Source organism: Paralichthys olivaceus, chromosome 20 (assembly GCF_024713975.1).
Source record: "Paralichthys olivaceus isolate ysfri-2021 chromosome 20, ASM2471397v2, whole genome shotgun sequence".
In the NCBI taxonomy this organism is placed as follows: domain Eukaryota; kingdom Metazoa; phylum Chordata; class Actinopteri; order Pleuronectiformes; family Paralichthyidae; genus Paralichthys; species Paralichthys olivaceus.
Genome location: NC_091112.1, coordinates 6,085,613 through 6,098,090, shown reverse-complemented (window position 1 = coordinate 6,098,090; position 12,478 = coordinate 6,085,613). Strand labels below are relative to the sequence as shown.

Genomic DNA, 12,478 nt, shown 5'->3' with positions numbered 1-12,478 from the left:
CAAATGATGTTGCCCTTTTTACAGCGTCACAAATTAGAACTGACTTGTTTTTATTCATTTGTTTAAACTGATTTTAGAAAAGATAAAGATTTTCTTCAGAGTGTTGCTGTGTGATCATAGGGGAGTTTGCTGCCCTCTACAGGCCTGAAGTGGTGTTGCGTAAAGTGGAAAACATCTGTACTTGAATCCTGGTTGCATCTAAACCTCTGGACCAAAACTTAATAAGGTGAAATGATTGAAATATCGTTGTGTTTCTTTTTTGCTATATCATTTTACTAAGTTAGAAATAGACAAAGCCATTACAGTTAGGACACACATATATATATAAATGTTTAGCTATTGATAATCCCACTTTTGTAAGCTGCCACCACGATTTACTGTGTGTGCATATGTGTCTGATCAGGATGGAAAAGGCTGAGGAGTGCAGTGAGTCAGTCTGTCACAGCATGTTGGGTTTGGTCTGATCCGTTCAAACATGCCTCGTCCCTCCTCAGCATGCCTCTGTGTTAGGAGTGCTGATTAATGCCACACAGACGTTTGGCAAGGGTGGGGGGTGCTATGCTGTTGACACTGCTGCTGCAATTTGAGGAGCAAACAGCTGCACAAGAATGTAAATACTCAAATGTAAGCTAATATTTGGTAACTTAGCCAATGTGTGGCTAAGGAGGAGCATCTTGGCGCCCATTAGAATGGATCTGTATCTAATGAGAATACACCTGTAAGTTCACCTTTATGCCCGAATAAAGACAACCATTAGAAATTAATGAAATCACCTTCTGGGACAGTGTGGTATAGCTTTTGACGTCATAGTGATCATGGTGCCGTGGTATCGAGGTCCCACTGATCCACAGTGATGAAAACTACCTCAAATGAAAGAAACCACCCTGAGAAAAATATATTTAATGTGTACTTTTGACCTTTTTGTTTGGTCCATGTCCCATCAACTAACATGCAGGAAGTGGGTTTTTTTGACTGCTACTACAGCCAGCCACCAGATATTGGCACTGGGATTTAGATGGGTTAGAGGTTCTACTGGTCAGACGCATTCAAATCAACTAAATAATGTCTTGAATGGTCTGGTGTGGAGTGGTGCCTTGCAAGAGGCAGGACACACAAACTGAAGCCGGACTCAACAATAACACAACGCACAATATGCCACTCCTGTAGCCTTCATCGAGCTGTTTGTTATTATAAACCTTATACAAAAATGTTTGAGGTCTCGCCCCCACGTCATTGTCCACAGTACCTCCATGCTGACACTTTGAAACAGCAAACGGGGGGAAGCCTCAGAAGGAAACTTTGCAGCAGCCGAATCCAATACAATTGAAGTCAATGGTGACCAAGACTTCAGATGTTATAAAACAACTGAAAAAACACAAAATGCCTCCACACTCCTCGACATTCACGTTCATTTAACAAGCCGCCGCTGAGTGGGTGATCTCAGGACACTATCCTGCCTCGTCGTCCCTCCCTGTGTGGCACTAACCTCCCCTCATACAGAGTGGAAGTGTGCGTCACTTTAAAACACTCTTCACCCGCCCACTCACACTCTCTTACATACAACCATAACATCCACGGTTCGTGGCCGCTTCATCCAACCAGGCTCCACCGCGAGGGAGGCACCGACAGCCAGGGGAAGAGCTCCGCCGGACACCAGACCCATGTTCTTCTAAAAAAAAAACAACCCAACGGAGAAACTGCGACACGGCTGTTTGAATGAGTCCAACTTGAGTTTGAGAGAAAATGGCGAAAACTACTTAAAACCCACACCAGGAAGAGCGGCCGGACATCATCACGTTACCTGGGTTCACGGAGCTGAGGTGAGTCTACGAGCACCGTTACTTCCCCGCTTCAACTCCGTGGAAGCCTCATGTCACACGCACACCACCGCCGGCTACTATTTTTAGACTCCACCGGGGGAGTCAGGCTCCATAAAGGGGCTTTCGGTGAAGTTATACCCGGAGGGGGGAAAGCCACCAAACCCCCCCTCCTCCTCCCCTCCACTCCCCAGCCGTTATTAAGGAGACGTTAGCCAGCAAACAGGCCTCATGTCGGGGATGTTTGTTTAGGAACGGCCGCGATAAGAGAAGGTCGCGATGCCATTCGAATAAATAACTAATACAACCCGACAGTTCCTCTTCGGGGGGGAAACAGACGCGCCGGAGCGTCAGTCGCCATTTTTTTAACCGTTTATGGTGCAATTTGTGTTACGCTCGAAAAAGTTTTCGACTGGTGATGTCGCTACGCCGAGTTCGCCCCCTCGGCTCTCTCCACACGGGGGGGGGGTTCAAGGTGTCGGTGCTCGGCCCGTGTGTGTGCGGGGGAACACACGTGAAGTGTTGAGTTAGTTTTGAGTTGTTAACTTTCGCTCGAAGCTCCATCTCAGGCTCAGACCGCTATGTCCGGGAGACTCCCCGCTTGCGCACTCTCAGCCACTCCCTGCACGAGTTTACGCAAACGGCGTAGACCGCAGTGACAGATACGAGAAGTGAAAGAGTTCAGCAGCTCCGGAGTCGAGCTCACGAGCTTCAGGAGAGACAGAGGCTCTGACGCGGGGTTGCATGTTCGATACCAGGGCTTGTCTCTGTGTCCTGTTCCCAGGTCAGATCAACTTACATATCACTCATTCTCCCCCGAAGGACTGAACTATCTGTTCAGGACAACACAGACTCCCTTCATTCAAGGTTATCATAAAGAAAACACACAGTAAAACTATATCAAGGGACCTGCTGCTCGATCTGTACATGCAAAACCTTTTTAACTTGTCATGGGCAGCTGGTGAAAACAAATGTTTAAAGACTCCTGTGGCTTTTTTTAAAGGGATAGTTCACCTTTTAAAATTCACTTATTATCCAATACGTCTGAAGTAACAAGTGACCACTGTTTCTAAACAACAGAAAAAAGGCATGAATGCCTCCGTGCTGCTCCTGTGGTTTCATCCAAGTGTCTGAAAGACAAAATTAAATTGGAAACGGCCTCATGTACACTCTTATCCTCCTCCAGAGCTTGTCCCGTGTGGATCACAGTGATATTTAGTGTAAAACTTGGTGTAAATTGAAGACACTTGGATGATGCCACAGGAGCAGTGTTGAGCCGTTTTATGTTTTTCTTTTGTTGTTTTTTTTACATTTGAAGAATTGATCACCCAGTAACTTCAATTGTATTGGATTTGTCTGCAACACTGTTGAACCCTAAAACCTAAAAAGTATTTTGTGGAATCAAACACTTCACCCTCCCCCTGATCGGCATAGTGGTGAGTAGATAATGAGTGAATTATCATTTTTGCGTGAACTATCCCTTAAACTATCTCTGCAGTCACCCTCCATTCAAGGTTATCATAAAGAAAACACACATAGAAAACTATGGCAAGGGACATTCAGCTGATTTTACATGCAAAACTTAATAAACTTGTCATTGGGAGCTTGTAAACACAAAGTCTCTCGTGGCCTTGGAGACTGTTTTCTAAGTCTGATGGGTTATCATAACTAGTATGAGACTTTCAGTTTGTCCCATTCACAGTTTGTGTTTGTGTACAAGGACATTATCAACAGAAAGCCCATCATTCGGTTGACAGCAGAGGAATAATGAAAGACGCTCTTTGAGCTGTAATGTGTTAAGTGTGGGATCTGTGGTTTGATCCGTACTTGTCCATATACAGCATTTTGATCCCTGATTTTTATTCAGGCATTTATAAATTATCTTTTTGCTTAATGGAAGTGCAATACAATACTGCTTGTGTATACCATACATCGGTTAAAAGGGGAAAACATAAGAAATATGCAGTGACATTTGTTCTGATACCAATATATTGACCAATGCACAGTATTATTATTCTTTGAATGGTAAAGATCACACAATTACAACCATTAGCGTTTTTTTTAGTACATCTCTTAATGTTGCTGAATTTTGTGAAAGGAAATATGCATTAAACTTAAAAGTGAGGGTAGTTACTGTCCAAAAGCCACTTTGCCACTCCCGTTCCTGGACTCCAAACCGTAGGTTGCAAAGTGGCATGTTGCACCATGGACTTTCCAAAGAAATTGTAGGTGAGAGGTGAATACTGGGGCTAGATTAAATGTAGTAGCAACAGAGTAGATGTCAACCAGTGTGATAACAGATGGAGGAAAATATAATTAAGCAATTAATAAACACAGCACCTCAGTGATAGATACACAAAATAATACAGTTTGAGGAGGCCGGTTTGTTTTCAAGTCAAATAGCATAATTGGAGTCCAGAGTTTGGACCTTTTTCAATCCAAAATGTGTTTAGGATTACTCTTACTTTTATGTATACTTCATATTGGTTGGTGTGTCAATAAAGACTGGCTAACAAAATAAAGTTTACTTTAGCTTGCAGCAGTTGCACCTGCCAAAAACCGGTGGTGCCACATCTATGCTCCTGCCAGCTATTGATCGTCTCCAGTCAGTTCACCCTAAAGGAAATCAAACACATAAAGGAGCAGACATATACTATTTAATTCTCCCTGCTGCACAAAGGCTGTTGCTGCTGTCGTCTTTCAGTCTTACACAAACACAGGGGAACACAGGGATTTTTACTGAATGTAACTTGTGCACTCTTCACCTACAATGTTGCATGTTTTGGAATTTAGCCTCAGCTGCTGTCCTGAACAGTGAAACACTGATAGATCAGACACAGAGTTACATGTGTACTTTGATAAGAAGAAGGATGAGAGTGTCCACACTAGACAGAAAGACGCTCTGCACGTTCCCCTAAATCCCATAATTCACTCCAGGACTGAATACAATCCTCCGACCTTTTAACCACTTTACACACAATCCACAGAGAGCCCTTTCTCTCTGTTTGAAGCATTTAAAAGACTTAACATGATCTGCGGTCTGCTCAGCATTATGCTGCTTAGCACTAGCTTTGTGTGTGTGGGATTGTGGGTTAAAAACTGCATGTATAAATAAAAATGAGTGTAAAAAGAATTTACCCCTTGGGGGATCAATAAAGTATGTCTTCTTCTTCTTCAGATCTGACTGCAGATCAGAGAGAAAGTACACATGTTAATTTCAGTCAGTTTTATGGAGTGAAAATAGATTTCTGACAGGAGGCAGCAGTTACATTGAAATCCACACATTGATTAACAGACAGAATGGTTGATATTGCACTACTGTTGTTCACTGCCTCATGTAGAAGTAAAACTACTGCTAAAAAGGCTGCCTGCATGAGGTGCAGTTCATTTATAGAAAGCTTCTAATGTGTTAAAGTCCACACACACATCCTCCTTGTAACAAGATCTGTCAGGTGGTGTGTGTGACAAGCTGAATTTTCCTCTGCTCATTGACTCAAAGCTTTGACTGCAGGAACAAAGGTTCAGCTGCATAAAGTGATGGTCAGCCTGAAAAGTTGCTGCTCACAGGTAAATAAGTGTCCCGGTGAGGAGTCGCCTCTAATTATTACTGCAACGCTGACGTCATCCCAGTTAGTTTAACTGCTGCTCCCTGGACTCTAATAACAGAGCAGTGGGACTGTGTCGAGGTATGTGACGCTGCTCATTTTCAGCTCTCTGTGTCCAATTTGAGCCCCCAAAATTAAAAACCATAAAACAAGACAGAAATGTTGTTGTTCTGGACTCCACATGAGGACCATTAAAAAAACATGGGTGTCTGTGCTGAATATCATGGCAGTTCATCCAATGAGCATTGACCACAGACCGCATATAAAGATGGACGAAATGATAGCTTCAACAAATGTGATGGTTCAAAAGTGTCTGGATTGTCCCCTGCTGGCTGGCTGCAGTGAAGGCCCTGTATCCTCAATGTTAATGGATGGGACACAGACAAAACTAAAAATTGTATCACTCTCATGTATGATCAAGTGCTTTTTTCCCCCCAGTAATCAGTAATTTATTTGATGTTATAAAAAGGCGTGAAACATTATGATTGTCAGCTGAGACTGACTCGCAGCAGGACCTCTATATAACTATTGCCTGTTTGCCCTCCTTTTTTTAGAGTCATCTTGCTCAAGAGATTGTCAGCACATGGATGGGTTCATTGTGCAATTTGACTTGCATAGTTCAAACACATTGAGGAACAGATGAATAAGGAATTACCACTGTATGCAAACTCTTCATTATTGCGAGGTGTCATTGTACAAACACTGTTTTCTGTATAGATTTGTTAATGTCAACATGAGGCTCTTTAGTTTTAGTTTTTCTTTAGTGACACATTTTTAAGCCTAGTGTCAATAAGTGTGTGACAGCAGTTAATGTTTTTCAGTTGTGTAGTGCCAGAGACGAACTGCCATGTGTGTGCAGCTTAACAAAATCCGCCCCCCCACATCTGGAGCAGGAAGTGCTCAGATTCTGTGCGTGCTGCCTAATGTCCAGTGAGATTAATCACCTCCAATCAATACTCACTCCTCTCAGCTCCTCTCTGTTTCCTCTCCTTCCTCTCAGGATATTGTCACGACAGAGTGACTTTCTATATCTATCTAATGGAAAATGACCGAAGATCGCAGAGGAGACAAAACCGTCTTTTTTAATACCTGTCTTAATTTCCGCCCAAAAAAAATCTCTCTATCATTTTTTTTAGGATGTCTCGGCTGAGCGAGCAGATATGGGCCGACTGGATTTGGTTTCCTGAAGGCCACGGCTGGGCTGACCTGACGGACCGTGATGGCAAAGTCTTCCCTAAAATTCAGGACCTCTGGGCTACTATCCCCATCGCTCTCTGCTTCCTGGTCATCAGACAGATATTCGAGAGGTGAGTCAACATTTGTGTGATTTGAGTGTTTCTTCCTGACATGATTCGTAAGCAGCATTTTCTTCATCCTGTGTGTTTTCCTCTTTCCAGGACAGTAGCGACACCTTTGGCCTCTCTGCTGGGAGTGAGCAACAGACAGCGTGTTTGTGCTCCTTCAAATCCCACCCTGGAATCCTATTTCTGCAGCACATCAAAGCATCCCACACAGGTAGTAATCTTGCGTACTTCAGGAAACCAACATTGCTTCAGACTCTGTGTGTCCTCATGACAGAGGTCAGAGATGTTGTTTTAGGTGTAAATGGACAAGAATGACAGGATGATGGAAATATTCCCAGACGACCTTAACTTCATGACAGCACTGTCTCGTCTTTTCTCTCCTTGTCCTGCTTTTGTTGCCAGAGTTCCTTAGAGAGTTTAAGTAAAACGTCGGGCTGTTCGGTGCGGCAGGTTCAGAGGTGGTTCAGGCGGAGGAGAAACCAGGACCGTCCCAACAAGCACAAAAAGTTTCGGGAAGCAAGGTAGATAAGCATCATTGGCACAATGTTGAAATTTCACGCTGTTGTATCAAGTTAGTGTAGTAATGCAGCCAGACGTAACAGTGTTGTGTATTTAACAGGATTTTGAAGAGGTCTCAGTGTGCTTTTACAAAAACTGTTTACTATATATTTTGTAAGGGTGCAAAAGGTTTATTACTGATTTAGTCTCTGCAGGAGGAGGGGACGAGTTAGTTCAAGAGAATTACCAAGGAACAGGACCAGAAACATGCATGTGCATTGAGTGTGCTGTTGTGAAGCCACGGCACTAACTGCTCTTACAAAACATAACAAATAATTTAAATGTTCTGTGTTGCCCATGGCCTGCTAATGGATTAACCAACCATTTAACCCAGACAACACCCAGAAACAGGGAGCAAGTAAGGTATTTCCCAAACGCTGTTGCGAAACACCCTGCAGTGACGGGAGGAGACGTTCAAGTGGAGAAATACTGCATAACACATCGAATGGAACTCGGCCGTGTCGCAACAGATTTCAGAAAGGATTTATTTTGACCACTGTGATTCAGGGTTTAAATTCCTGTGGTATTTATAAGATATTTAAAATATAATACAAGAAGTTTGATAAGGATGATTAATAAATGTCTTTTCATCATTTCATGAGTAATTTTGGGGGGCACTGATTTTTGTTTCGTTCACTTTTAATTCTAACACTGATTTTTGTTTCGTTCACTTTTAATTCTAAAACCTTTACTTAAAACCTTGTCTGAGGTTCTACTGTACTATGGCATTTCTGAGATCACTGTGCATTCTCTTACAGTTGGAGATTTACCTTTTACCTTCTTGCTTTCTTTGCTGGCCTGGCAGTCCTTATTGATGTGAGTACCCTGTCATAATCTGGCATTCACCGCTAAATAAAATCAGTGTATGTGTAATTTAGCAATGTGAAACCCACTGGTCAAATTTAGAAACATTTTTATTGAACGACTTACCCCACTCTCAACCTGACTCAAAAATAATCACATAAATAATAAAAGTTCCCATTGTTGTTTCACACAAACATGGTTTTCCTCTGTATTCTTTGTGCTTGCAAATGAAAGTGCTTGTGGTTTTGTGTTGGACATCGTCATAAATATTAAATATCTACCTCCCCTTCAGAAACCATGGTTCTCTGATTTGAAGCAGATGTGGGAAGACTTCCCAAAAATGGTGAGCCAAGTGCTACGACCTGAAACGACTCTTCAGCTAATTTCATATTTGAATACTTTCATTTTTATTATTTTTATGTATAATTCACAAACTGTGGATTACGCTGGCTTCTATTTGTTTATCAATTTACTGAACTGACCAATGGATACAATTATTGGTGTCATGCTCTTACAACAGATCTTACTTTTCCTTTGTTCCAGCCACTGTTGCCTTCTCAGTACTGGTATTACATGTTCGAACTAGGCTTCTACGTCTCGCTGCTTTTTAGCGTAGCATCAGATGTCAAACGTAAGGTAAGTGATGCAGCAATGCTTCCTAAACTTTGTTAGCCCTCTGTACTGTAAAACCCCTCAGCAGCCCTCCATCAAGAGCGATCACTCACTGACTAAGTGCATGAAATGGTCAGAATCAATGATCTGTTGTGTTGGTAGTGTATTTTGAGGTTTGAATATTGATTTCCCGACTAATAACTCCTGACTTTATGCATTGGATTGAGTGGAGCTTTCAAAATTCAGAGAGCCGTTAATGTTCATGTCTGCTCAGTGCGTCCATTTTAACTTCACACCGAGCGAGCAACAAGCTGAACTGTGTCTCTCAGGTCAGGGATGTGGAGTTAATGTGTGACTGGAGCTCTGTGGGAAGTAAAACTGTGGAGAGACCGACTGACTATTTTATCCACAGCTCTGGTTGCTGTTGTAAAAGGTGGCAGACGTTCAAGCCTGTCAGCAAATCACAAGGCCTCGATTCCAGTGCTCATTTTATAACCGAGTTCACAAATGCAACAAACTAATCTTTTAAAACCAAAACAGCAGGACTTTACCGTAGAGCCACAATGTTTAAATCTGTCTCATATTTAAGGATTTGCTTTTTTTAAATACTTTTGAAGTTCCATTTTTTGACTCTGCATGTGGATTTAACGTATTTTTATCTGCTATGTTTGGAAAGTTAATCATTTGTTAAACTGCATCAGTCCAACACACACTGTTGATTAGTGACCAATCTTTATAACCTGATCAATAAGTGACAACACAATGTTGCGTTTTGTTTTTACACCATCTCTCTAATTTACTCTCTGCAGGATTTCAAAGAGCAGATAGTTCACCACGTAGCCACCATCCTCCTTATCAGCTTCTCCTGGCTGGTCAACTACATCCGAGCTGGGACTTTGATCATGTTGGTTCATGATGCCTCTGATTATCTAATGGAGGTACGGCAAGACGCCAACATGGCAGAAAAATATAATCATCAAATTATAATTGTTTCATTTACCTCGTATTTTTCATATTGGTTTCATGATAACAGTAGTAAGATAAGAGAATTGTGCTCCTCATATGGTTCATACTGTCTGCCCTCTAGAGGTGAATACACGAAAGGTTCACACTCTCCTCTCTTTCCAGTCAGCCAAAATGTTCAACTACGCAGGTTGGAGGAAAACCTGCAACTTCTTCTTCACTTTGTTTGCTGCAGTTTTCATCATCACCCGACTCGTCATCCTCCCCTTCTGGTAAAACAATTATTTCCTACATCAGATTTACTGTGACAGTAATGACTCACTGATAAAAACAGTAAATAAGTGCAGCACTGATAATTTCTTGGCTTTCTTTGCACACAAGTGAAGAAGAGACACTCATCCATTGAGAAAACACAAATTAGGTGGGAGGCAGCAGTGAAATACTAGGAGGTGTATCAGAATTAGTGTTAATACATTGAATTTTGCACACAGTCGTGTCCTTTTGAGTGTAAACATGCTTTTCATTTCAACATGCACTGATTCTAGTTTTTCTTTGCAGTAATTTTATTAATGTGTTCTACTGGAAAAACAACAGACACATTGTCTCCCCTCCTGACGCCTCTCAATGGGCTGTGGAATGTGATTGAAGGTGGCTCTCACTGGATCCTCTGTTCTCTGTGTTCTATTGTCCAGGATCATACATACAACGTGGGTGTACCCCCTGACACTCTACCCCCCCTTCCTCGGCTTCTACTTCTTCAACGGGTTACTGCTGGTGCTGCAGGTCCTTCATATCTTCTGGGCTGTGCTCATCTTGCGGATGGTCGTCAAATTTCTGCCAGGAAATGTAAGAACCACCACTTTCGAACTTTTTGTCAGCTCAAACCAGTTGCTGTCCAAAGTCTAAGTGTCTTATTGTTTTTCCCGACAGGACATTGTTGAGGATGAGCGGAGCGACAAGGAGGAGACGGAGTCAGAAGATGAAGATGAAGGCGGCGAGTGGAAGGGAAAGTCTAAAAACGGCCACATTCAGAACGGCCATACGCCACTCAACAACAACCTCAGGAAGAGGTACTGATCAGACAGCGAGTGGGTGGAGATGATGCCGTGTGACGAAGGGCCCTCATGTGTGGCCCTCACCTGAAAGCCAAAGAATGGGCATGTTGAATGGGGCAGCAGGCAGCACCCCCCCACACACACAAACACACACTCACACTCATATAGCTACCCCCCTCCTTTCTGATAATTTCCCCTCTGTGGATCAGACTAAAGTTAACAGAGAGAGGACGATGTCTGGAGAACCACAGTGATGTTTTCTTGTACAGCAGCAGCAGAGTGGTTTTCTCGTTCCACGTGCCTTCTCCTCTTTTCCTTCCACTTAAGTGTAATTTGCTTTTTTCCAAGATTTTCTGCTGTTGACCAAGTTGCCTGCTTCTAGCTTTATGTTTTGTTCCTGGAAGACGCAGTGGTTAGGACGGGCGTTCCCCTCCTGCGATCAGTTAACACTCTTCCAAGTATTACTGCTCTGAACGAGGACTGATTTATTTTTGCTCTCTAAACCACACTGAAGTCAGTGACATTGTGAGGAGCACGGAGGAGAATGAGGCCTTGTCTTTGGACCATAAGCTGATGTGAGTCTTTTTACTGAAATGTCCATTCATGCTTAATTTGTGCATATTGGTTTTTGCACATGCCGCTTCGTCACTTCGGTTCTTGACAATGATTTTGAGTCAGTGTTGCTAAAAAAAATATATACATATATATATATACATATATATATATATAAATATATATATATATGTGTTCTGGTGATGTTTAAAGCAAAAAATAATTGGTATAAATAATATTTTTTTAACCGTACGAGAAGGTGCCACATCTGCCAGGTGTGTTGAAGAGTGCCTAGAGTTTGTCTTAATGTGTTTCGCCTCATTGGCAGCAGAACACACAGAGATCCTTTTTAATTGTTTGTTTGTGTTTATGCTTCATGTCTTGTTGTTTGATTTTTATTTTTACTTTGCTTTGTATTTTATGTTTTTTCCGTCCACTAAGATTTTGAAGCAATTTGTTTAAGTGTAACCCAAACCAATCAGTAATCATGAATTCTTTATGGGCTGGAAGAGTCAATAGCATTTCCATTCAGTGTTGTTTCTCCCACCCATCCAAAGATGCACTTTATGGTTTATTCTATGGATCAGCTTTGACTACTTATCTAGTAAACAAGCTTAGTACATGTGTTTGATTCAAACTCAAACTTAACTCATTTTTTAGTTTTGAGAGTTTTCGAATATGATTTCAATTTAGTTTAATATTTATTGTCATTATTACCCAAGTTCCTCCTTTTTTTTCAGTGTTTTGGATCTAGAACAGTTAAATGAAATCTAAAAATGAAAACACCAAAGTATGGTTTACATTATTTTGTATGACCTCGTCATTTCAAGTGCCTTCATCATTTCAAGTGACAGCTGTAAAGACAAAAATAAAAAACACAATTTCTGTAGATTTTGTCATTATTTCTGCCTTCTCTCTGTGCCCGACATGTTCAACACTGCACTGTCACGCTCCGGGCCTCTAACATCTCTGTGCAACTCGGAAACAACCTATCACCTGTAGCTACCTTTTAAAGTGCCTTGCTACTACAGAGCATGTTTTTATCCTGCATTGTGTTTTGCTCACATGTAAAATTATAATTATCAATGATAAAGATACCTGTGGTTAACTTCTGTGCATACTTGTCTCGTTCTTTGGATTTTAATCTTGAACGACAGTTTGACTTTGACAGATCTGGTTTCAGGTGTTTAACGATGAAATCATGTGTA

General features: G+C 41.8%; 1 protein-coding gene across 1 annotated transcript; it reads left to right on the top strand.

The window, feature by feature from the left end:
• Positions 1 to 1,549: 1,549 nt before the first annotated feature.
• Positions 1,550 to 12,378, top strand: cers2a (ceramide synthase 2a). Its single transcript, XM_020102500.2, has 11 exons — positions 1,550 to 1,820; positions 6,559 to 6,729; positions 6,820 to 6,937; positions 7,129 to 7,247; positions 8,043 to 8,100; positions 8,381 to 8,431; positions 8,632 to 8,724; positions 9,510 to 9,638; positions 9,829 to 9,935; positions 10,356 to 10,509; positions 10,594 to 12,378. Exons 2-11 carry the CDS (start codon positions 6,560 to 6,562, stop codon positions 10,738 to 10,740), a joined length of 1,146 nt encoding a protein of 381 aa, XP_019958059.2. The 5' UTR covers positions 1,550 to 1,820; position 6,559; the 3' UTR covers positions 10,741 to 12,378.
• Positions 12,379 to 12,478: the final 100 nt, after the last annotated feature.

What these genes read in the sequence shown, in the direction of transcription:
- cers2a (XM_020102500.2), top strand. Translation starts at nt 6,560, where the DNA reads ATGTCTCGGCTGAGCGAGCAGATATGGGCCGACTGGATTTGGTTTCCT. An exon ending in GGGAAGACTTCCCAAAAATG is followed by an intron (nt 8,432 to 8,631) that starts GTGAGCCAAGTG and finishes CCTTTGTTCCAG; the next exon opens with CCACTGTTGCCTTCTCAGTA. An exon ending in CATCAGATGTCAAACGTAAG is followed by an intron (nt 8,725 to 9,509) that starts GTAAGTGATGCA and finishes TACTCTCTGCAG; the next exon opens with GATTTCAAAGAGCAGATAGT.